The sequence below is a fragment of the Perca flavescens genome, chromosome 5 (assembly GCF_004354835.1).
Source record: "Perca flavescens isolate YP-PL-M2 chromosome 5, PFLA_1.0, whole genome shotgun sequence".
Lineage (NCBI taxonomy): Eukaryota > Metazoa > Chordata > Actinopteri > Perciformes > Percidae > Perca > Perca flavescens.
The window spans coordinates 28715440-28739552 of NC_041335.1; the positions used below are offsets into that span (position 1 = coordinate 28715440).

At 38.7% G+C, this 24113-nt stretch overlaps 3 protein-coding genes across 3 annotated transcripts in view; 1 reads left to right on the forward strand and 2 right to left on the reverse strand.

Moving 5' to 3' along the window:
* ksr2 (kinase suppressor of ras 2) overlaps window positions 1-4811 on the reverse strand; it is a 97441-nt gene extending 92630 nt beyond the window's left edge. Inside the window, exon 1 of the mRNA XM_028578477.1 lies at window positions 4149-4811. Within this exon, the coding sequence (XP_028434278.1) occupies window positions 4149-4322 (174 nt within the window). The 5' untranslated portion in view covers window positions 4323-4811. The remainder of the gene's footprint in view (window positions 1-4148) is intronic.
* A 1534-nt stretch (window positions 4812-6345) lies between these two features.
* rfc5 (replication factor C (activator 1) 5) lies at window positions 6346-12624 on the forward strand. The gene is made up of 11 exons (XM_028578214.1): window positions 6346-6510; window positions 7219-7283; window positions 7641-7777; window positions 7903-7982; window positions 8115-8188; window positions 8730-8889; window positions 9311-9392; window positions 10491-10620; window positions 11372-11449; window positions 11980-12034; window positions 12165-12624. The coding sequence occupies exons 1-11, from the start codon at window positions 6464-6466 to the stop codon at window positions 12262-12264; spliced, it is 1008 nt and encodes a 335-aa protein (XP_028434015.1). The 5' UTR covers window positions 6346-6463; the 3' UTR covers window positions 12265-12624.
* Window positions 12625-13157: 533 nt separating this feature from the next.
* wsb2 (WD repeat and SOCS box containing 2) lies at window positions 13158-23996 on the reverse strand. Its single transcript, XM_028578188.1, has 9 exons — window positions 23724-23996; window positions 23367-23535; window positions 22351-22553; window positions 22115-22246; window positions 20692-20792; window positions 15574-15770; window positions 14965-15054; window positions 14725-14841; window positions 13158-13794 (listed from the first exon to the last, which is right to left on the reverse strand). The coding sequence occupies exons 1-9, from the start codon at window positions 23977-23979 to the stop codon at window positions 13581-13583; spliced, it is 1479 nt and encodes a 492-aa protein (XP_028433989.1). The 5' UTR covers window positions 23980-23996; the 3' UTR covers window positions 13158-13580.
* Between the last annotated feature and the right edge of the window lie 117 nt (window positions 23997-24113).

Here is a 24113-nt window from a genome sequence, read left to right on the forward strand (position 1 = left end):
TAAACCTGAAGAGGCCCAAACACCAAAATAAAATCATGATCTCATTGCTACTGTGAATTTTTAAAATAAAAGCAAAGTTTAATGTCAAGGGAACACAATGGTTTTAGACATAGCTGATTGTCCACAGATCAACAAGATTCAGACCAATAAATCGTATTGAAGCAGAATCATGTGAAAATTGTACTCCAATGATTTAGTAATGTACTTCAGCCGCAGCAGGCAACTGTTTTCAGTGAAAAAAAACTTTAAAAACACACTGTACATTTCCTGCTCAGCACTAAACAGCAGACAGACACAGTTTGCAACTTGCTGGTTAACATAGTGGAGCATTTAGCAGCGGAAAAGCCACATATTTCCCTCAGGAGACCAAAAACAGAGATAAAAGTAAAGTGAATATTGGACATATATGCCAGGTAGCATAGTGTAAACTCACAAGTTCACCATATCAACTTAAAAGAAGAATAAGACAATGTGACAATCATGCCCACTCTAAACAGCAATTGGTCACAGGGGAAAGTAAGGTAGGGTTTGAACTTTTACAGCGCCCGTATTCCCATTTTGTACAAGATCAGGATGGCATGCAGTTCGTTTCAGGCAAGAGGAGGCTTTACCAGGAGGCTTTTCATACACCTTTCAAGTGTGGCCACTCGGAACAGATAGAAACACTTGTGCCTTTAGACTAGTCCTAGTTTGCTTCAAGCACAAACATGAAACCTTTAACCTTCCAAGCTACAGTAAGAAATACCATGGTTCCACCTTGGAAGAAAAAAACAAAAGCTGATGCTACACTTGTTGTTTAAATAAACATAAATTCTGTCTTATATACTTCAATTAGAATTAATAACGCATAACACTTGTTTTGACCTGCTTTCTTTTCTGTTAAATGAATTACATTATTGGATCACATGTCATACTCCATCATGTGTCTGCATAGCTATAAAAGCCTAAAAAAAACACATAATTCATCATGTGCGTGGATCATTCCAGTGTATACAAGGGATACCGCCAACAATGCATAATTATATTAATGGAAACCAGTATCAACACTTCCAGGTAATGATATAGACCGCTATTCTTGGTAAAGCTTCTGTCTAAAGCAAGGTCAGTGCTCAACGCCTCTAACAGATTGTGTCTGAGGCCCAATCTGGGTCCTTTAGGTTAATAATAAAGATGTAAAACAGAGATGTTGTACAGGAATCTCTCACACACACCACACTCAATACAGATCAGGTTAACGAGGAAGGCTTTACGTTTGGCTGACGTCATTGTGATCCTCAAGAAAACCCCTGGTGGACAACTCATTTGTCGTTTAGGACAACAAGAGGACTGCAACTCACCTTTCCAACTCAGAGGATTTGAGAAAGATTAGACCGTGCTCTTTCTTGTGAATTAACTGTATTCAATATTCTTACATTGAAAGGCCCACAAGCTCTAAACTAATTAACTCTGTTTCCAGCTGCAGAACCTGTTTTTTAGCCAAACAGCATTGAGATAAGCCTACTGCGTGCTACCTGCCCAGCAATAAACAACAGAGAGACAATAAAGAAACTAGCTGGTGAATGTAACGGAGTAAAGGGACAGATATATTTTTTCTCAGGAGTTGATGGAGACCCCAGAGGTAAGGTAAAGTGAATATTGGACTTTATATTCATCAAGAGGCCAAAAACGTGATTTCAAATGAATGCTAATTCCTGATATTCCCGAAATTCAATTCAATAGATCAGGTATTAACAGATGAATAACTTATAGATAGACATTTATTGATCCTTTCGGAAATTCATCTTGCACCATACAGCTCATCAGATAGACAGACGGATAACAGACCACAGACAACAACAGGACCACTAACCCCTAATAGTAAGGTGCAACATCATCGGTGACATTTTAATATTATACCAAAGTGCAGTATTATCACACAGAAACGATCAAGTTATTTTCCCTAACTTATTCAGTAGTGTAATGCTGGTAGGAATAAATGATTTGCAAGCCCGGTTGGTTTGTAAGGACGGCACCCTATATCTTCTGTCTGACGGCAGCACCTCATACGCCTGGAATAGGGGATGTAGCCCATCAACGCAAATTGCTTGTCCTTTCCTCACCACCCTGGATGCGCAGATCGTGGTGAATGTTTTGGAACCTACTGTCTACACAAGCTTGCAATTGTTTTCTTGTGTTTGCTGCCTTGCATTACTGCCCTCTGCAGGCACCAGAAATATGTTTCATGTTTCATGCTTGTGGGATGTCAGTCTGGTAGAAGTGATACAAAAAATACTGCCTCATAAAACAATTCAAACAATCTACAGCACCAACAGTTGTCAAAATCTCTTCAAGGTCTCCTTAGCCACATGGGTGTCACTGCAAATGCATGTATATTGCCATCACTTCTTTTAATGGAACTTATAATGTACACTATAAATTAATAAAAACCCTTGTCTTGTGATGTTTATGTAACTTTTCACATCACTGCAAAGGAAGGCTGAAATGAAATATAAATTTAGGTTGAGAAAAAAATAAAAAGACCCTCCTCTGCTTTCCCAAAAAGCCTGACTACTTTCCCATCGACAAAAAGTAAAGTTACAACACCCTTCCCCTTTTATGACTCCTTTCAACACTGAATAGCACAGTAGGTACAGATATTTCTGCACCCAGGGATGTCACACTGGGGGGGAAAGGGGGCCTCACTATACAGGGCTCGTATGCCTACAGGGTCCAGAATATGGTGCTACGCCCCTGTCTGCACATGCTGATCATTTACGCTTTAAGATTGCCAATGTGTATTTTCTATAAAAACATATTTTAAAAAATGATAATAATATCCGGGTATGTTTTAACTTTCACTTTGAAAAAAAGCTAAGGATTCATCCGGAAAAAAAGGTAAAAAGGTAAAGTTATCTCAGTTTCCACAAAAAGTTCAAATCATGACTTCATCAATCAAATCTTAGTTTAAAAAAAATTCCATTCACAAAGATCTGTCAGGCTACTAATAATATATTTTAACATAAAAAAGAATGCTTACCACAAATAATCCAGTAACCACAATGTTTTGCAAGGCATTCAGGGAACATAGTGAACATGTATCTTCACACTCCTGCTCATTTCTGGCAGCACATTTGTAGCCTACTTAATATTAGTTCTCTCTCCTCTAGGACTACGTTCAGTCCCCCGCCTGTGCAACACTTGCAAACTTCACTTAATAGCTCAGACACAGCATGCTATATATTTTATAACATAGCATATAGCCTCATATTCCTGTGGGGTTGGGGTTAGTGTGTGGCACTCACAACGGACTACTTTATTTTTATGTAATATCTCTCAATTATATTCACTCTGCGACTTAACTTTGTGTTGATGGTACACACATTATGAGTTTATGGCGTATATATGGCGTTATCGCACTTAATGGTATTTGTTTTAATCCCCCGAGGCATCGCCATAACATTCTTACAGGCCCTTAACGCTGTGCTGTGTATGTGGTGCTCAATAGTGAGTTTCCAGTGACCTTATCGCACTTTATGGCAATTTTATGTCCCGTAACAGTCTCTCACTGGTAAAGGGGAGGGGGTGGGGGGCGTTGGACTGGTTTAAGTGGTCTAAAAACAGACAAGTCTGATATCTCAACCACAACACCGGGATAGTATGGCCATTACGTAACGCAATTTACGGATACCCCACGGGCCAATTAAACGGATAACGATATTTTGCAAACCTTACAGTAATCTGCTCGCCTTGCATAACAGCAGGGCCTGGATGCGCTGCGAGGACAGATGCGCAAACTGGCATATTGGTAATGGATTGTAAACACGGTCTGCCTATAGGCCTCGGCTGCCTCAGATATTCTGATGGAGAAGAGCCACCTTCTCTCCCCGCCACCTGCAGAATGCGCAAGTCTATAACAGCCCACTGCAGCCCCGTAGCCTCTTGGTTTATTGCACTGCACAAAACAGATAGCAGTGGGCTTTACCAGAAATCTGTGCACATGTATGCAATGACAACACCGACAGCAGAAAACCAGTTTATCGTTGAAAAGGCACCGAAAAAGATGCATAGTATTGGCCTAGAAATATAACAGACGCGGTGACAGCTCCCCGTATAGATTTAGATGAAGATGCACAGCAGAAATTCAGTCAGTTCGCTCAAATGGTGCTTACCTCCAGCGTTCGTATCTCTTTTTGTGTCAAGTCGTTGGATGTGGCACATTTGGTCCGTAAACCCTCCAAACTAGAAATGCTTATGTCAATCATATTTTGCACCAACTCGCACTGCTGCAAGGCTTTCTGCAAACTAAGATGCTGCTCCTCGCTTTTCGTCATCTCCTCGTTCATAGTTTTGCGAGCAGTGGTCGTTATTTTCCCTTTGCACTTTGAAAAAAATAAATAAAAACAACAACAAATAATTCAGTAAAGAAATGTGGAGAAGCCCACGGAACAGAGCAACCTGCAGAACGCCATGAAACGAGATTTCGTAGGTTTACAGACGGGGTTTGAGCCGTGAGAGAGTCGACTCCATTGCAACAACAGTCCTCGTAGTTCCTGCTGTTTCATCAAGGTGTCTCTGGTTGTAGGCTAAATCAAACACAATATGAAGATACCGAGCGGGACGACACGGTTTGCCACAGCATCCATTGGGTGCCCCTTCGTTTGAAATGGATGTTTCCAAAAAAAAGAGAAGCTGTTTAGAAGAAGACGTATTGAGGGGGAAGTCTGGTGGTTTTAAAGGTGCTGATGTGTGGACTGGATGCAGGTACTCCCTGTCTCCCTTGGCAGCAGCTGCATCCCGGTTCGCTCCCACCACACCGACATGTTTCCTGTCAATCAAACCCACAGCAACAGCATCGCATCGCCCAGGCACAGCCGTGAGGGGCTGCTCTCGCGAGATTAGCGTCAAGTGCTGTGGGCTCACTGTTTTAACCAATTTCTCCAGGCCTGCTATGTGAGGAGCAAAACTAACATTTTTCACATGTTTGGAGGAAAGATGGGGAGAGGGGGGGCTCTGTACGATTATCATAATTTTTACACACATTTAGCCTATATGTACACTCCTACAGCACACCGTTTCTAGCCTATGTGTTTGTTCGGTACTTTTATTTTACTTTTCATCTTTTAAAATGTATTGACAAAATATTTGAAGCTTGAAATTCTCATACAGTGTTGATGAATTTTAACTTTTATTGTCTAACTTTTTTAGAGATGTGTGATTGCTTTCTGGTGTGTCTGTGTGACTGGCTGTGTTTTGTTGTGTGTCTTATTATGTTCTTTTTTCTTCCTCTGTAGACTACTCTCGAGTTTTTTCTGACTTTAATTAGTTTTTTTCTGTACTGGATGCTTTCAGGCCTAAAAAAAACCTTTAAATTGTGCTGTAGGTAGGATTGTGAAGATCCAGGACTTAGCCAAAAAATCTGAACATAGACAACTTCTCAGTCCCTCCCCCCTTTCAGTTAAAGCCCAAAACGTTCTCCTAAGCCCCTCCTCCCACAAGGGAGAATGAATGTGTGTGCATGAGCAGTGATTGGCAAACAGTTAGAAAAAGGTGAAAGGGGAAAGGTGTGTGCAACATTGTCTTTATAATTTCATCAATTTGTTAAAAGCAAAACTTAGGCTAGATAATTGAATATCTGACCAGCTGTAGGGAATCAGACACTAGACAGGTTTTTATTCTTGTGTCTTGAACTGGCATTTTCACATAATTTTGAATTAAGAATTGAAATGAGAAAAAGTTCATTTAGGACTTAAGTGAAGCAAAGTTAATTTAAGAGGGGTAGTAATGGGCTTTATTTCTTTAAATTGAAGTAAAACCTAGAGACATGTGTGTATGTTTAGACCAAGACAAGCCTACAGAATGGTTGTATCATTTCTCAGAACCATAACTGATCATAACAGTGATGGAATTATCTTGTAAAATTCTTTATAAAAGGAAATCAATCTCTTATGGGCCTAACTAAATTCGAGGGGGGGGGATCTAAACTATACACAGCAATGTCATCTCCCATGAGGCAGGGGGTACACTGGTGGGACATTTTTAGGACTTTTCTTATGCATCTCCTGCAAAGACAGAGCGAGAAAGTCTTTAAAGATAGAACAGCATATTAAGCTGACTCTTGAATTAATGATTTTAATTTTAACAGCATTATATCAAATGTTTTCAAAAATACATTTGTTCCAGAAATGTATTTACGAAGTGGAACAAGATACGTGCATGCATTGTTTAGGCTACTATACTAGAAATGTGTGACATTTTATATAGGCCTATTTCCATACCTCACACACTTCTTACAGTGGGCATTCATGTCACCGAGGCCCCGCCCATATGAACTGGCTAAGTGACCCGATTTGTTGTACGCCGTGACGTTTGACGCACGTTTATGTTGTGGAGCGCGCCAAACACAGCCACCAGAGCGAAAGTGCTTAAAATTCTAAAAGTAATAATTTAAGCCAGCTGGGAGCTAAACTCACAGTTCACGGGAAACATGACTTCTACAAGTAAAGTGCCGTTACAGGCCAGAAACTTACCATGGTGAGTTGAAAGACGTGTATCACACAGATTGAAATAGTGCTAGCTAGCTGACTAACGTAACGTTACCTAGCTAATGTTACAAACATGGATTGATGGTTCAGCTCGCCGCTGCTTGTAACGTTATATGTACTAACGTTAGCTTTTCTGGTAGTTATACATGGATTTAGATATTACTCATAAGTTTAAAACGAATACTGCATATTGAGCCACGTGAGCTTCTCTTTAATTCGGCTTCCATAATAATAACTAGTCAATGCATCTAGCATTGCCTTGTTGCCACCTGAACCAACTGGCTCACCGGAAATGTTGCTGCGTCCAGTGTGAAACGATTATGAAGTTGACATTTTGTTTGATAAATTGGTGCATGGTGCAAAATATAGTTGCCGAATTGAAAAGCGGTACCCCAACAATTTGAAATCTCTAACAGGTCATGAATAATTGTATATGTACCCAAACTTATGACTAATATGGTTTAAAATAGACAAACTCTTAATAAAGTTTGTTCGGTAGGTTAACGTCACACCAGTAACGTTATGCAGAGAATGATTTCTTTCGGTGTTAAAAAGTTGCTAATGTTATTTAGAGTTACTTATGTAAGTGCACTTGTGCTGTATTTACGGTGTTGCAAGCATTAGTAATATAGCAATTAGAAGTATTTATTGATAATAACAATATTAATGGACCATGTCTTTCTGCTCCATATTCCAGGGTTGAAAAATACAGACCACAGAAACTTGATGATCTGATCTCACACAAAGATATTCTAAGCACCAGTAAGTATGTGGACTGCCAGAATAAACATATAATGCTCATTTCTAAAGGTCCCGCACAACAGGGTTCATCAGTAACACTTAAAAGTACATACATGTGAATTACTCAGTTGTAAGAAAGATAATTATTTTTCTAAATTCATAAACCTTTTGTTGGGATCACTTTCTCTGCTGTCTGTCAGTGTTGCTGACGCTTGTCTTTGTTGTTTACTATAGTTGTACTGTAAGTAACTAATTAACAGTACGGAAGCAACCATTGTCCTCATGTTTCAAATGAATAATACCATTCAAAAGGACCAGGTCATATTCAGACTGTTCATTTAGTTTCCTTGTTTTTAAAACTGGTTTTCATCTCTTCAGTCCAGAAGTTTATTAGTGAGGACAAGCTTCCCCATCTCTTGTTCTATGGCCCCCCTGGAACGGGCAAAACCTCCACCATCCTCGCCTGTGCCAAACAGCTGTACAAGGAAAAAGAGTTCAACTCCATGGTGTTGGAGGTGCCCTACAACTCCTCATTACAAACATTTGGTTTACTGGGCTTCTCTTTTCACTTTACATCTTCTGTAGTATAGCGACAGGACCATGTGGTTCTTTTGATTTGATTACTAATTTTGTTTTGCAGCTAAACGCATCAGATGACAGAGGTATTGATGTTGTACGAGGTCCTGTCCTGAGTTTTGCCAGCACCAGGACCATCTTCAAGTAAGACTAAAAAATCCATCTACAACACTTGTCACATACGTTCTATTCAGAAATGCATGTTATCTGCAATCTATAACTGCATGGGGAATTGTTTAAACTGCTGCCGTTTTGTCCATCCGTGTTGTCCTAAAGGAAGGGTTTTAAGTTGGTGATACTGGACGAGGCCGATGCCATGACCCAGGATGCCCAGAATGCATTGCGGCGAGGTAAGCCATCTGTTCGGCCGGGCATTGCCCACTGTGAGCCATACGGCTCACTGAGCAGCCAGACAATTTGGCTACTGGTGAATAACAGCATATCTGCTTGTACACCCTGATAATTATTCTAAAAAGCAATACCAGCGATACAAGATTTGGTTTTAACTATTGATTTACTGGAACACTTTGTCTTGTGAAATTCATCAAACCATAGTTGTTTTTATGGCATAAGCTTGAGTGATCTATCAAACATCACCTACAAACATGTTTCTTGGTGAAGTAACATAACTGTGACATGCAGGAAGGCGTGGGTGTAGATGTTGTCAGGGAAGAATTAAAAAATTCATTTTAAAGACTTGACTGTCCCTAGGTTTTAAAAATAAGTTAGAGAAGACCCGAGACATGTCAGAGCTGATGGCATTTTAATTTTGGCTTCTTAGATGCAACATTGTATTTTTTTCACATTTCTTAGCTGCATTGATTTCTAACATGTGTTTCTCCTGCTCTCTCTTTCTCTTTCTTTCTTTGTCTCCGTCTCTTTCTGTCTCAGTGATTGAGAAGTTTACAGAAAACACTCGATTCTGCCTGATCTGCAACTACCTGTCCAAGATCATCCCAGCTCTGCAGTCGCGATGCACAAGATTTCGCTTTGGCCCGCTTTCCCCGGACCAGATGATCCCTCGTTTGGAGTATGTAGTCCAGCAGGAGAGGTGAGTGTGTTGTGAAGGTTTCTTCTCCATCTACTGTTGAAACAATCTGAGGTAGAAGGGATTTCAAGGTGCCGTGTGTTGGGTTTTAATGAAACCTGTTGTTATTTTGCAGCATAAAGCGAAATTGCTTCACGGCACAAAACAAAAAGGATTTGAGTAGTTGACTAATTAAGAAGGAAAGACGGGAAAATCATATCCTCTTTGTAACAGCAATCAATATGGTTAATGATAAAATAAGCCTCTATTTGGGTTAGTTATATACCAGTAGTGTAAAATTAATGATGTTTCCTGTGTGTGGTATTTATACAAAGGCATCGCAGTTTGACAATAATGCATTTTTGTTTAAATATGATGCATGTCACAAACTTTAGCTTCACATTGATCTGACTTTTGATTGAAAGAGTGAATGTTTTTGTGGCAGTATTGACATAAATCCAGGTGGAATGAAGGCCATAGTGACCTTATCATCAGGTGATATGAGAAGATCGCTCAACATACTGCAGGTACGACCTAAACCTCCTCTTGATCATTGTTCCTCGTGGCGCTGAAGTGTCAGTGTTTTCATTCATATTGTGGTTTTAAAACAGCTGAAAAAGAAATGCATTACACTTGTTATTACATTATGATGATGTAGAAGAGGAAAAAATACTCACCGTAGGGGATGTAACGATGCATCGTGAATGGGTTATAAATCGATATGAATTGTGTAACGATAACGGGTTGAGATTTTTTTTAATGAACATTTTAGGGCGTAATCTACTTTTGATTTCATCTGTTTGACTTCAGATGTGACTATAGCTATGTTTCCATCCACACGTTTTTATGCAAATTAAGTGATATTGAATAAAAAATGCCTTATGGAAACAGTAAAAGTCGGTTGAATTTCATGGATATCGACTCAAAGTTTATACGTTCAGTCTCATCGGATTTTCCCTTGATCGATCTACAGCTTATGCGATAAACGCTGATGGAAACGTTATTTGCCGAATACATAATGAGTTGCCATTTTAAGGTTAAGGGTCATTTTATGGTTAAACAGACACACCTGTACATACCTTCATATGTAGGTAGACGGCTCAATCTATTTTATCTAGCAAAACTTTGTTCGCAAATATTTGCTTGAATGTTGTGATTCAGTGCGAAAATGAATGCAAACACCATAAAATGTCTCAAATCAACAATTAGACCGCATAACAGCATGCGACGTCATTACGCACAGGTTTTAAATCACTTTAAAGCCATTGGATGGAAAAACACGTTCAGCCGCTTTATTTGCATGAGTTTTTTGTTTTTTTTACCGAACTTCAGATAATTCGATTGACAAGTGGATGGAAACCTAGTTTACGTCCTTTTTTTTTCCCCCATTCATTTAGTTATTCTGATTTGGGAAGATAAAATACAATTTCACTTTCACTTTTGATAAGTAAAGGAGTAAATAAAGGAATAATTTTCAGTCATTTGTCTGCAGCTCTTTCTGTTTTAAAAATGTGAACATTGTGTCGTTGACCTAAAATCTTGTGTCGAATTGTGAGTTGAGTGTATCGTTACATCCCTAACTAACTGTATTCCACCTGTGTGAATTAATTTTTTTATTTTTTTAGAGCACCAATATGGCGTACGGGAAGGTGACAGAGGACACAGTGTACACCTGCACAGGGCACCCCCTCCGCTCAGATATAGCCAACATCCTCGACTGGTCCCTCAACAAAGACTTCACCACAGCGTACAAGCGTATCCTTCAGGATTATTCATTTAGGAAGCTTTAATGTTGTATAATTGGTCTACATTTATGTTTCCTATAACCTACAAGCATTTTTTTTTTCTCCATCTTGTGAAATGTGAATCAGTGTGTTTACTATTATTCTGTACAATTCAGAAAAAGCTAAACATCTTGAAGTTGCTGTCTTTTCTTTGCAACTGATAATGTTTGATAGAAGCTAGCTGTAGCTAAGTGATTATTAAATCTGCCAGTTAACAGGGTTTCCGTTGGGTCTTAAAAAGTCTAAAAATTCAAAATCTAATTTTTAGGCCTTAAAAAGTCTTAAATTCGCTGAAGTGTGTTCTAGGTCTTGAATAATTTTAAACAGTTCTTAATTTTCCTACATCCATGCAACACTACCTCTAATGTTCTTTTTATTTATTCTGTGGTGTTGTAGCTTTTTCTTTCGCTAGTCCAAATTTAATTTTGCTGGAAAAAAACTGAATTTAGGGCTTGGTTGATAAAGGTCTTAAATTTCATTCATAAAGGTCTTAAAAAGCCTTAAATTTGACCTGGTGAAACCTGCAGAAACTCTCAACAACCCAATTTCAAACAGGACCCTCAAATAGCCGACCATTGCAGCATCACATGCTCTACATGTTGTGCATGATTTAATAAGAGGTTTCGGGATTTGATTGGCTAAACTTTTGAAAATGTAATGCTGTGACACTGACTAACACCAGTTCAGTTTGCTTTTGCAACTCCTTAACTCCTGACTCTCAGAAATCCTTGAGTTGAAGACTTTGAAAGGTTTGGCTCTGCATGATATCCTCACCGAGGTTCATCTGCTCATACACAGAGGTAAGGCCACTGCAGAGGTCTCCCAGGGAAATATACTGTGTCTGTATTTTGTAAAGCCAGGTACTATGTTCGTGTGTTTTAAATAAGAGTTTTCCATATAAAGGCAATTAGTGTAGGTTAAATCCCACTGCTCTCTCAGGAGGATTTGGGTGTTTAATATTTCTCCATTTAGATGCCTTTTAGCTCTTTTGGCTTTTACTAACCACCTTAAGATGTGTAGGTGGCGTATGTATTAACTCTCACATGACTTGACAGTGTTTAACTGTAGAAACGCCAGATCTTCATTTTGACTGTTGGATACGATTTAATATGTATTGCTCGCACAGTTTAGTCGGCTGTTTGTTCACTATTAGCAAAGGTTTAAGATAATGACCGTGGGAAATAATGGAAGTTGTTTTGTTTTTTTTTCCCCGAGTTTGTTTTATTTTAGGGTTAGTATGTGTTGATGGCCTTTTTTTTGCAACTTCAAAATCTGTCAGTAGTGTTATCTAAGATGAAATATCTGAATTATTCTTTTCCCCCATTGACAGTGGACTTTCCTCCAGCCATTCGGATAGGTCTGCTCATCAAGTTGGCTGACATTGAGTAAGTGAGATCACTCGTGCGTCCTCTCCTTAATTACTAATTACATTACATACAAGCAATTGAAACAGAATGAAGGCATCCAGATGTTGGGAAATGTTGTTTTTGGACTTATCGTGCGTCATCTCCTCAGACACCGACTTGCCTCGGGAACCGATGAGAAGATCCAGCTCAGCTCCATGGTTGCAGCTTTCCAGGCAGTGAGAGACCTTGTGGTCAGCGAGGCCTCCTAGATACAGCAACCACTTTACCCCCCCCGAAACTTTTTCACCATTTCCTTGGTGACTGCCATCACTGATCAGTACACATCGTTGGAATAACTTGTTTGCTTATTTAGAAAGAAAACAAATGCACCACCACTGCTCCACTGAGTTGACGTACAGTGAAGAAACAAATGCTGGCAGCTATCTGAGTCACTCACATCTGCATACTAACAGAGCAAAATGGAAGACAGTCGTTTGCAACTCTAGTAACCAAAAAAGATGTATCCTTATGGACTTGGAAAACTGTAAATCTAGTTACTAGCGTAGGATACATTTTCTGTCACCAATTCATCCATTGAAAATATATTAAAGTGCTCATGTTATGCTTTTTTCTTTATATCTTTTTGTGAATGTTAAAGGTTTAAAAAGTGCAAAAGCCCAAAGTCCACGCCAAAGGGACTTACCATCTCCAACAGAAAACACTGTTCACAAACTGCTCTATTGTAGTCCAGCCTTTACTTCTGTGACGAAGGTACGTCACTTTCTAACACACGTTATTATGCTCGCCTAGCTGCTAGCGTGGCACGCACTCCTACGCTGCTTCTGACTGGCTAGTAGTCCTTACCTAGGTCCTGCGCATGTGCGACTCCCAACAAAGATGGAACAGAAATTAGATGTCTCACTCTGTAGCTAAAACAGAGATCAACCCACAGGGTGAAAAGAGGAGCTGCATCAAGATGCTGTAAATCAAAAATATGGTGTTTTTTGAAAATTAAACCACAAACTTATTCTCTTACCTCTAAATACAATTATGAACCTAAAAATGAGCATAATATGAGCACTTTAAAGAAATGTATCGAACATTCCATAATGTTACAAATACACCACCATATACAACTGTAAGAATATGCCTTGGACATGTACATGTTTGAATCAGTTTAATAAAATGATTTCCTATAAGTCCAGTTTTCTTGTATTAACATGTGCAGGTACAGTACTGTAGAAGTGCATGTGCTATTTTATGATGAGCAGAAATTAGAAATACATATACATTTGATATTTACACAATAAATAGTATAAAATTGTGATATTCAAGTCACATTAGCATGTGAACGTTGAGTTTGTGTATCATACAGTAATAGTGCAATAAATGAAATCCTAAATGTAGGAATGTTGCATCCAAAAATAGATTACAGTAAGAGATGCTTGCCTGTGCCAAATCCAGCTTTGAAAACCTCTTAAAAAACGGCACACAAAAGGCATTTGTTATTATTATTATTATTATTAATATGAGGCGGTGCGCGACAATCACTAGCTGTAAATGTCAGTTCTTGTGGATAAGGTTCCTATTTAAGCCACTCCTCTTCATCTGAGGAGCAGCAGGTCTCTAGGCGGTCGGGGATGTTTCTGTAAGTGAGGTACTCGAGAATCCTCTTAGGGAGGGGCAGCGGCTCCATCTGGTGTGTGGAGACCGAGTGGCGCAGGATGGATCGACACAGGTGGCACAGGCTGGGCACGGTCCTGGGCGCCCTCCAGAACCTCACGTGGCCCTCTCTGGTTCTGTCACGAGAGGGCAGTGGTGGAATGTAACCAAACATTTACTGACTTGAGTTACTTGTACTTTACTTCTTTTCTTTTCACTTTCTTTTCTTTTTACTCTGCTACATTTCAGAGGGAAATATTGTAATTTATACTCCACTACATTCATCTGACAGATTAAGTTACTAGCTTCTTTACAAATTAAGATTTTTGCGCACAAAACACATGTAGCTCATAAAATACTATGTTTAATTATAAATTAAACTACCCAACAATATAACGGCCTAAAAGTCCAGCTGACATGATTAGGCCATTAAACACAGAACTGTTTTGATAATTTCCAGTTTCTGAAATGTGAGGATTTTTCTGCATTTAGTATTTTTAATACTTTAAGTACATTTTTACTTAAACATTTTATTTTTTTAAAGATTTTTTTGGGGAGCTTTTCCACCTTTAATTGACAGGACAGCTATGTGAGAGAGGGGGGAAACATGCAGGAAATAATCACAGGTCGGATTCGAACCCTGGACCTCTGCGTCAAGGCATAGACCTCTAAGTATGTGCGCCTGCTCTACCCGCTGATCCAACCCGGCCACCTTAAGTAACATTTTCAATGCAGGACTTTTACTTTTAACAGAATATTTTTTACAGTGGTATTATCATGTAGTACTTTTGCTTAAGTAAAGGATCTGAATCCTTCTACCAGTGCAAGAGGGGATGGTTAATGTTATAGTTATACGTCGGCCAAGAGGGTTAATGCACTGCAAGGTAAGAACACACAAACTAGGAAGGGATATATCTTGCTTACGCTGAAAATCGCAAGTAAGTGGGTTTAAATTATGTTGCAATTGTTTGGTGATGTGAGATGTTGGTTATTTCTAAATCCATCTTTAAAGTCTATATTAATATTAAATAAAAATTGTGAGGGATGTTATAAAGGGTGTTTTTTACCCTGTGGCGACCACTCCCCCTCGTGGATGGTAGTTGCAGCAGAGTCCGTTAGAGTCTCGTTCCACTTTCGTCTGCATCACCATGCCTTTCTGTCCCGGCTCCCAGACCCGGAGAGCCCTGTGAACACAACACATCAGTCTAAAAAAAAAAAAAAAAAAAAACATTCTGTCCAGTGTAAGAAACATTTACATGATGACATCATATAAAAGATGTACGAGATGGCGCTGATAAACTACTCACCTGTCGTCAGTCACCATCGCCAAGTGCAAACCGTTGGGAGAGAACTGTATTGCTGAGATTTGTTTTTGCCTGTAGTCTTCAGCATAATCACTGTGAACAAAAGATACAGGAGTTTTTAAGGATGACATCGCCCTGTACTAGGTAACCATAGTCAGAATTCCTTAATGCTTAAGACTTGGATGTTCAGTTTCATATTATATACAAACAAGAAAACAGGTTGCACGAGACATAGGACACCATGGACACATGCATTTCAGTGCATCAGATGTAAACAGTGACAGTGAAGTGTAGGATACGTTTGGTTCCCAGTTTCAAACTTTTGAAACTAATTTGCAGAGTCCTGGTGAAAACTATCAAAAATGAAACTCCAAATCCCATTTCTTTGAGCAAAACAAAGTTTTGTATTTAAAACTTTTTACCGAAAGTACTGGAGATGCCATTTATTGTTGTCATGGATGTCAAAAAAAAAAAAAAGTGCAGGCCAAGATGCATTTGCCACCCATGTGATGGTCCGGGATATGAGTTTTAGGAACACGCATGCTTTTCATTTACAGTACCAAATATTCAGTACATTTTGAGACTGAAAGCGTAAGTAAGGTGTAAACTTACAGCAGAGTGGCCAGTTTCTCTGCAGTGTACGGGTCCCAGAGGTCGATCCACCAGCTGGAGCCACTGAAGGCTGCGGTGGCGAGCACCGCCCCGTCAGGAGAAAAGTCACAGGAAGACAGGAGGTACAAGGTCTTGTTGGTCCCTCCTGACAGGTTCCTGATGAACGTATATGACCGCAGACTCCACAGACACACCATCTGATGAAAGTAAAATCACAACGGGTTAATGAGTCTTCATACGGAGTCGTATGGATTGCCGTTTTTTTTAATGTGGAATAATTAGTGTACATTCAGTCAAGGGCCGGGCTCGCAGTCATTCTGCCCTGGGGTATTTACTGCAGACTTTGCAATGCCAGAGAATCTGGTGATTCGATTTTCAGTGATGTACTGACTCAGTGAAAGTCAACAGGGCAGGCTGGAGCACGCAGCAAAACAGTTTAAAGTGCAATTGTGATCTTAAAGTCTGGTATTACGGTTTTTGCCGAAATTGGCAACACTAGACAGTAATTGAACACCAGTCAGTCTGACCCTCAGCACTAGGAATAGACCTTATTGAGCTCACCTTTTTTGTGAGAACTTTGCAAACACGAAGGCAGTGAGAGGAAGAGAAAGAGGTAGAGGAGTAGGAAGCCAAACCCAAGCAGAAGGTGGGATCCATAAACTATGTTTTTTTGTTCACCATTGCATTGTATAATTTTACTGCAATTATTAGTATTGTTTGTTTACAGTAACATATTGTATTTATTGCTGTACTGTAATTTTTTGGTTTAGAAACCTGCAATGGGAAAAAATAAACTGCATATATTTTTTTCTGAAGCCTTTTTATTTTTGCGTTCATTGAAGTCTAAGTAGATGTTCTGTCCTGAAACAATCTTTCACAGAAGCATGTATGAGAAAATAGGTATACAGCGTATTAAAGAGAGCAGTGTTTTGTATAAAGTACAGTACAGGCCAAAAGTTTGGACACACCTTCTCATTCAATGCGTTATATTATTTATTTTCATGACTATTTACATTGTAGATTCTCACTGAAGGCATCAAAACTATGAATGAACACATATGGAATTATGTACTTAACAAAAAAGTGTGAAATAACTGAAAACATGTCTTATATTTTAGATTCTTCAAAGTAGCCACCCTTTGCTTTTTTTATTAATAAGGGAATAACTTCCACTAATTAACCCTGACAAAGCACACCTGTGAAGTGAAAACCATTTCAGGTGACTACCTCATGAAGCTCATTGAGAGAACACCAAGGGTTTTCAGAGTTATCAAAAAAGCAAAGGGTGGCTACTTTGAAGAACCTAAAATATAAGACATGTTTTCAGTTATTTCACACTTTTTTTGGTAAGTACATAATTCCATATGTGTTCATTCATAGTTTTGATGCCTTCAGTGAGCATCTACAATGTAAATAGTCATGAAAATAAAGAAACACATTTAATGAGAAGGTGTGTCCAAACTTTTGGCCTGTACTGTACATTTGCATTTTGAAAAAGGATTGTTACCTTTTGATTGCAGAGTTTCATCTTGACATAGTAATGAGATATTTATCTCCAAGTGCTGTGTCTTATTTGGCTTGTGTGAAGAGTTTTGGCACAATGAGCCACATTCCGTAACAATTGCATAAGCAATGGGCAAAAACTGTGAACAATGTTAAGCTGTCTATTTTTTTTTTGCAAATGAGAAGGTGTGAAACTAGCAGTTTTACACGAGTGGGAAGAGCTTCCCAGTGCCCCAAATGCCTCAGAACCAAGAGAACAAAAGAATCCAAATGCTAAACTGTTTGTCATGCTTACAACAACTAAACACAAGAGCAGATGAAGAGAACCAGATCACTGCATGCTCTGGAACAAAACAGACTTAGCCAAACGCACTTACAAGCAAACTGCACTGGAAAGAAATGTCTTAAAGCTAAATGTAACTTCCCATCTGGACCTTCAGTTTCAGGAAATGCTGCTCTAATGATAGAAAGACTTGTGACCAAAAGCTTGTAAAAGCTGAAATTCTTTGCAAAATAATTATTTGCATAGGTAAAAAGAAAAGAAGAAAAAGAACAGCAGGGAAAACCTTTAGGAGGAAGAGAAAAAAAAATGACTCATTCCAGTGTCCTTTACAAATTAACTTGATCTAGGATTATGTCAAAAGAATGTCACTTCTTGTCATCCTGAATCAGAAAAAGAATATTTGCTCCTTTTGCACAATTATGGTTACTGGTGGAAAACAGAGGAGGACAAAGATGGATAAAAGAAAGCTTTGTTCTGTCAGAAAGATTTCGGACAGCTTAGACATTTATAAAGTATTGTAGTTTTGTCTACACATAAATAATAAAAAAATAAAAAACTATATAAAAACAACACATGCACAAAAAGATACATTTATATATGAAGAATAAAGTCATTCGGGATCATTCAGTTATGCAAATGTTTGTTTCTGTGTTGCAATGTCTATGGAGCTAAATCGGGGCCAAATGTTTTGTTCATTTGAAAAAAATATATATAGTTGAAAAAATAAAGCTTGAAATTGAAAATTTAAGTTTTGGTCAAAACTTGGAAAAATTAAAACCATGTATTCAAACTTAAAATAAGTGTACCAATTTTTCTTTCAGTTTGAATAAAATATAGATTAAATTCTGGAATTATTTTGAATAAATTATAAATTTTCATTTTTCACTTTAATATTTGTTTTCAGTTCCACATTTCATGTTTTCAGATTCAAAACTTATTTTTTTACGCCTTCAAATCTTTTTTTTTTTCGGTTTCAAATCTTTTTTTTTTTTTGTTTTCAGATCTGTTTTTCACTTTCAGATAATTTTTTTTCGGTTTCAGACTTTTGGCCCTGATTTTGCGTGGGGGGCGTGGCTTCAACTCAGAGGGGCGTGGTATTATGGTGACAGCCTAACAACGAAGGCAGAAGACTCCTCTGTCATGTTGACTTCAGGAAATGGTGTTACTGTGAGAACTATGACTGAATGCTTTCTATCCACTATATACATGTGATGTTTACTTAATAAACTGATGCAAGTGACAAAGTTCCATTTAAAAAATTGTATTGGACAACACATGGTACCAATTACACTATAAGAGCAATAAACTGATTGTGCAGTTCGGCAGGAACAATGACTTCTCCCACTTCCATGTATGACATTGAATGTAGCACCACAGTATTCACTCGGCAGTCAGCATAGCGTCCGCTCCGCCAAGGCAACCTGCTGGCGCAGCCACAGGTAAGACATGTGAAAGATATTAGCCTTTTTGAATAGATACTTTGGGACATTATCCCCGCAGTGGCATTTTTTTGTCATTAACACATAAAGGGAAAATAGGTGGACAGCTGGAAATGAAGCCGCTAGCACAAAAGTTAGCATTAACTAACGTTAGCTTCACACTAGCTGGTGTTTTACACCAATTTTAGTGTCCAGCTCAAGTTTTTTTGACTTTAACGTTTAGTGGTCTTTGTTAACCTCTGTTTGTCAGAATGACCATAACTCGACAGTGGCTGCCTGCAGCCGTACAGCCTTATAAATGTAAAACATTATAGATAACTAACATTGCTAGTGTTACCTTTTCATGGTTAGTTTAAACAACATAACTTGTCCTGGTCCGCTTTGTTAATCAATCAATCAATCAAAGCTTTTATTACGGACACACATGGTCCAGAAAACAGACCGTAAGACATACAAATACAAAAAGACAAGTTAGTGTATTCTGATACTTAAGTTAGGCTGTGGTAGAAGCCTTCAAAGTTTGCCCACTTGGCATATTTTGTAAGGCATAACTGTCATGCTGTTACATGTAACGTTATAGTGTAAAACGTAATTTATCAGGCTACAGCATTAATGTAAGGTCATATTTGTCTACTCTATAAAAGGAGACCTTCTTCACTGCAGCCAGTGTCAAGTTATGGTCATTCTGACAAACCGAGGTTAACAAAGACCAATACACGTTAAAGTAAAAAAAACTTGAGCTGGACACTGAAATTAGTGTAAAAACACCAGCTAGTGTGAAGCTAACGTTAGTTAATGCTAACTTTAGTGCTAGCGATGCTTGATTGCCAGCTTTGTCCAGCTGTCCACCTATTTTCCTTTTATGTGTTAATCACAAAAAAAATGCCACTGCGGGGATAATGTCCCAAAGTATCTATTCACAAAGGCTAATATCTTTCACATGTCCTACCTGTGGGCTGGTGCCAGTGAATACTGTGGTGCTCTAAGTCATACATGGAAGTGGGAGAAGTCATTGTTCCTGCTGAACTGCACAATCTGGCACAGTTTATTGCTCTTATAATGTAATTGGTACCATTTGTTGTCCAAAACATTTTTTTAAATGGAACTTTGTCACTGGCATCAGTTTAAGTAAAAATCACATGTATATAGTGGATAGAAAGCATTCAGTCATAGTTCTCACAGTAACACCATTTCCTGAAGGCAACATGACAGAGGAGTCTTCTGCCTTCTTTGATAGGCTGTCACTCATAATGCCACGCCCCTCTGAGTTGAAGCCACGCCCCCACGCCAAATCAGGGCCAAAAGTCTCAAACCGAAAAAAAAAAATATCTGAAAGTGAAAAACAGATCTGAAACCGAAAAAAAAAAGATTTGAAGCCGTAAAAAAGATTTGAAGCGTAAAAAAAAATAACTTTTGAATCTGAAAACATGAAATGTGGAACTGAAAACAAATATAAAAGTGAAAAATGAAAATTTATAATTTATTCAAAATAATTCCAGAATTGAATCTATATTTTATTCAAACTGAAAGAAAAATTGGTACACTTATTTTTAGTTCAAATACATGGTTTTATTTTTTCCATGTTTTGACCAAAACTTAAATTTTCAATTTCAAGCTTTATTTTTTCAACTATATATATTTTTTTCGAATGAACAAAACATTTGGCCCCGATTTAGCTCCATAAATGTCTGGCTTTGCGTTGAATGTGAAACAGCATACTTTAAAATTATATTACTCTTTTTTTTTTTTTCTCGAGACCGCAGCGGGTGTGGGGTGGGAGAGGGATGTTGTTCTTGTTCAATTGTGTTTGTCTGTTCTGTATGTTAAAAAATATTAAAAATGGATCATTAAAAAAAAAAAAAAAAAAAAAAAAAAGAATTTGATATTACTCACTCTGTCAAATCTACCGACGGACGCAATCATGCTGCAGTCTGATGATACACAGCAGCAGCTGATCCAGTCTTTATGGCCAGAAAGCACCTGCACCTTTTTACCTTCAGCAGACAGAATACAAAAGTCTAACTGAACTGAATGAGGCACACAACCAAACCATCACTGGATACAAAACAACATTCACACAATCAGCTTCGGAAGTGGTGGAAACCTGAACATGTGTTTGCTTTAACCTCTTACATTCAAACAGGAGCTTTAGTTCAGTTGGACTGCACGGTGACAAAACACAGAGGTGAAGTGATGAATACACATTCTGTGTAACTGATGATTTAAAAACTGAAATTCCACACTCTGAATGTGTATTTCCCACGGTTTATGAATGGATAAATATCCATGCATGATATCCAACATTCCAGGGAGCCACTGGTTTCAGTCAATATCAAGTACAGTATAATTTGTATACAGTATGAAATTCAGTTTGCAGGAGCTTGAAACCTGTTTGGTAACACCTCCCAGAGAGCAATTAATGGCTTTAATGTTTGACAAAGGACAGTTCAATGTAGATGCGTTAAAGCATGCTCCGACATTGTACAATTCAGTCAGCTGCTAAAAATGCATGTGTTCATGAGCAATGTTGTCCGCGAACCAAAAACTGAGCACAAGTAATATGGAAACATGTACACCATAAATGTGATATTGGTAGCTTCATACATACTAAAGATTTGAGCTGGAAATATCATTTGTGTTAGATTCAGTTGACAGCTTCGGAAAAGGCAAGGTGGACCTTACCCTAATTTTTTCAAATTATAAGAATGCTTGAATGTCAGATTTTTCCCTCGGAGTTTGAACACACCAACAAGAACAAGTTTTTTTTCCAAAACAGCTTGATAATTAAGTTACTTTGACAAGACAAAAACTGTTAAAAAAAAAAAGTGTGTTCTGGAATGGATTACCAATTAAATGAATTAGCAATTCTCATTCCTAATTGGCCTTTAATAAAACCACTGGCTGCCTGAAAGGTTGGAAATCAATATAAAAACATATGGTATGCTTTGGGTAAAGGTTTACAGTAATGTAATGTACACTAGTTAACTAGTTAGTTAATGGGATAAACATGTAAATGTACAGACGATATCTCATAATGTAATGGTTCTTTAGATATATCCACCCTGAATGTAAACAACTACCTACTTACACTATTTAGCCAAGAAACAGTAAGTTTGCATTGCATTTTGATAAGTAAACACTAAGAGTCATATCAGCAAGGACTGTTTGTGAACACCACTCAATATTATGTTAGCACAAGACGGGGGTGAAAAAATTACTCTTCTAGAAACTTGAAAAATTTACAAGGATTTAGTTGTTGAAGAAGTGGCCAGTCTGGACTTTACATCACACACACACACAACAAAACTACACAAACCTTTCTGAGCCAGGTCCCAAATTCTCAATGTCTTGTCCCGAGAAGATGATACGAGTGTGAGCGTCCCGTTCTGAGGGAAGACCAGGTCCCTAACAACACCTTCGTGTCCACGGAGATCAAATACAGCATCACCTGAAGATACATAAAACAAAGCATGTCAATATCTGCCTTAAGGGACTCGTCACATCTAAAGACAGCTCAGGTAACATCCTCAGCAGCAGAAATAAAGACCTCACCTGTTAACACATTCCAGATTTTGATCACGCCGTTCTCCAAACCTGTGGCCAGAAGCAGGCTTTTGTTCCACTTTGATGATGTTTTAGCTGGCCGTGGCGCTGCAGCTGATTTTGGAGGTCTGGGTCCGAAGGCGAGGCCCCAAACTGGATGACCACAGCTGAAGCTCTTGTCTCCTCGGTCGGTCTCTCCATTCTGACTGTCTCTGTGGGTGAGAAGAGCATCAAGTATGCAGATACCATAAACAAACTCAAATGTAGAAGACAGGTGTGAAGCTGGAGCAGGTGATTAAATTATGATGCATCTAAGTGCTGTTGGAAATGTCATAATCAGAATTACAAAAGATGAACATACCCAAAAGTGATTGTTAAGTTAAGATTAACTCAATACAAACACAATATGTCATGAAACTTTGAAATAATCCAAAAAATATTTAAATCTGCTCATTGTAATGAAATGTTATTTCCAACCTGCTTGTTTTCACCACAGCAGTTTATTGCCGCATATTTTTATTAAATTCCAGCAGTTATTTCAAAATGTCTTTCTATTGCACAATGGCATTTTCCCCCACTGACCATCTCATTTCATAATGCCAGTTTTTTTTTAATCTTTGCTTTGGTCTAAATGAGCAGAAAACTTTTTTATTTACTCATTTGACAATTTATTGCACACAGCTTTGTTTATCTGTAACACTTTGGGTCTCCGTGATATAAAAACCAGCCCAGAAACTGATGGTGACAGTCATTTTAGCATATTATATTTTTGACAAATTCTGCAAAGCAAAAAGGTATTATTCTACAGTCATATTTAGGGTATATCATTCTTTACTTTTAGTCATAATATGTCTTTGAATAATTAAGTCAAGCATAAATTAATGTATGTTCCATGTCTATGTGGCTTGATTTCTTCCACAGATAAACAGCCACCATGTTCCACTCCTATCCTTTTCACTCAAGCCCGAACGTACGAGGGACACCTGAATGCATCGCGGGTGGATTAAATGTACAGGTCAACCTACTCGGAGTCGAGAGGCCAGGCGACCACCCAGACGATCCCGTGTCCCATCGACCAGGCGAACCAGGCTCCGTCCGGGGAGAAGTCCACGCTCCAGGTCTCACATCCCGCCCGGCCCTCCAAGGACGGAGGACGCCTGGTCTTCAGCTCCAGGACAAGAGCTGGCTCGGACACTGGAAGAGGACGGAATAAAGGCAAGCTAAAAGGAACATTATTCTTAACCAGCTCCGCCACATTATTATCAAACCACCTTCAGGGCTCGGTTGTGCGTTTTCCTCGGGAGGTTTACCGCTGCCTAGTTACGGAACGCTGCAATAACAGCACGACCTAGTTCAGATATTACTAAGAATATGTGACTTACATGTCTGTTGCAGCTCCGCTTTGGTTCCCGTGGAGCACATCGTTTCTTTAATCACATTATTCGCTTTAACTTCCTGAATGTGTCCTCCCTGTTTGACTCCAGTCGTCCATTTCAACGAAGGCAAGGCACAGTTTTGTCCAGAGAGAGAGAGACGTAGCCTACCTGTACCTGTGATAGCGTTTGCTATGTGAAAAATGTGCGAGTAGGAAACAAAATGTTCAGCTGACTTCCGGCTGTCTAAATCACTTTGTACCATTGGCTACACCGTTGTCCAACGTCGTCACGTTTTTCTTTTATTACGTAACCTCAAAGCCATGCCGCACCCCTTCTATTCATTAAATGATAATGCATGTTCATGTGCATGTTAACAAACCCCTTTTGGTTTCAACG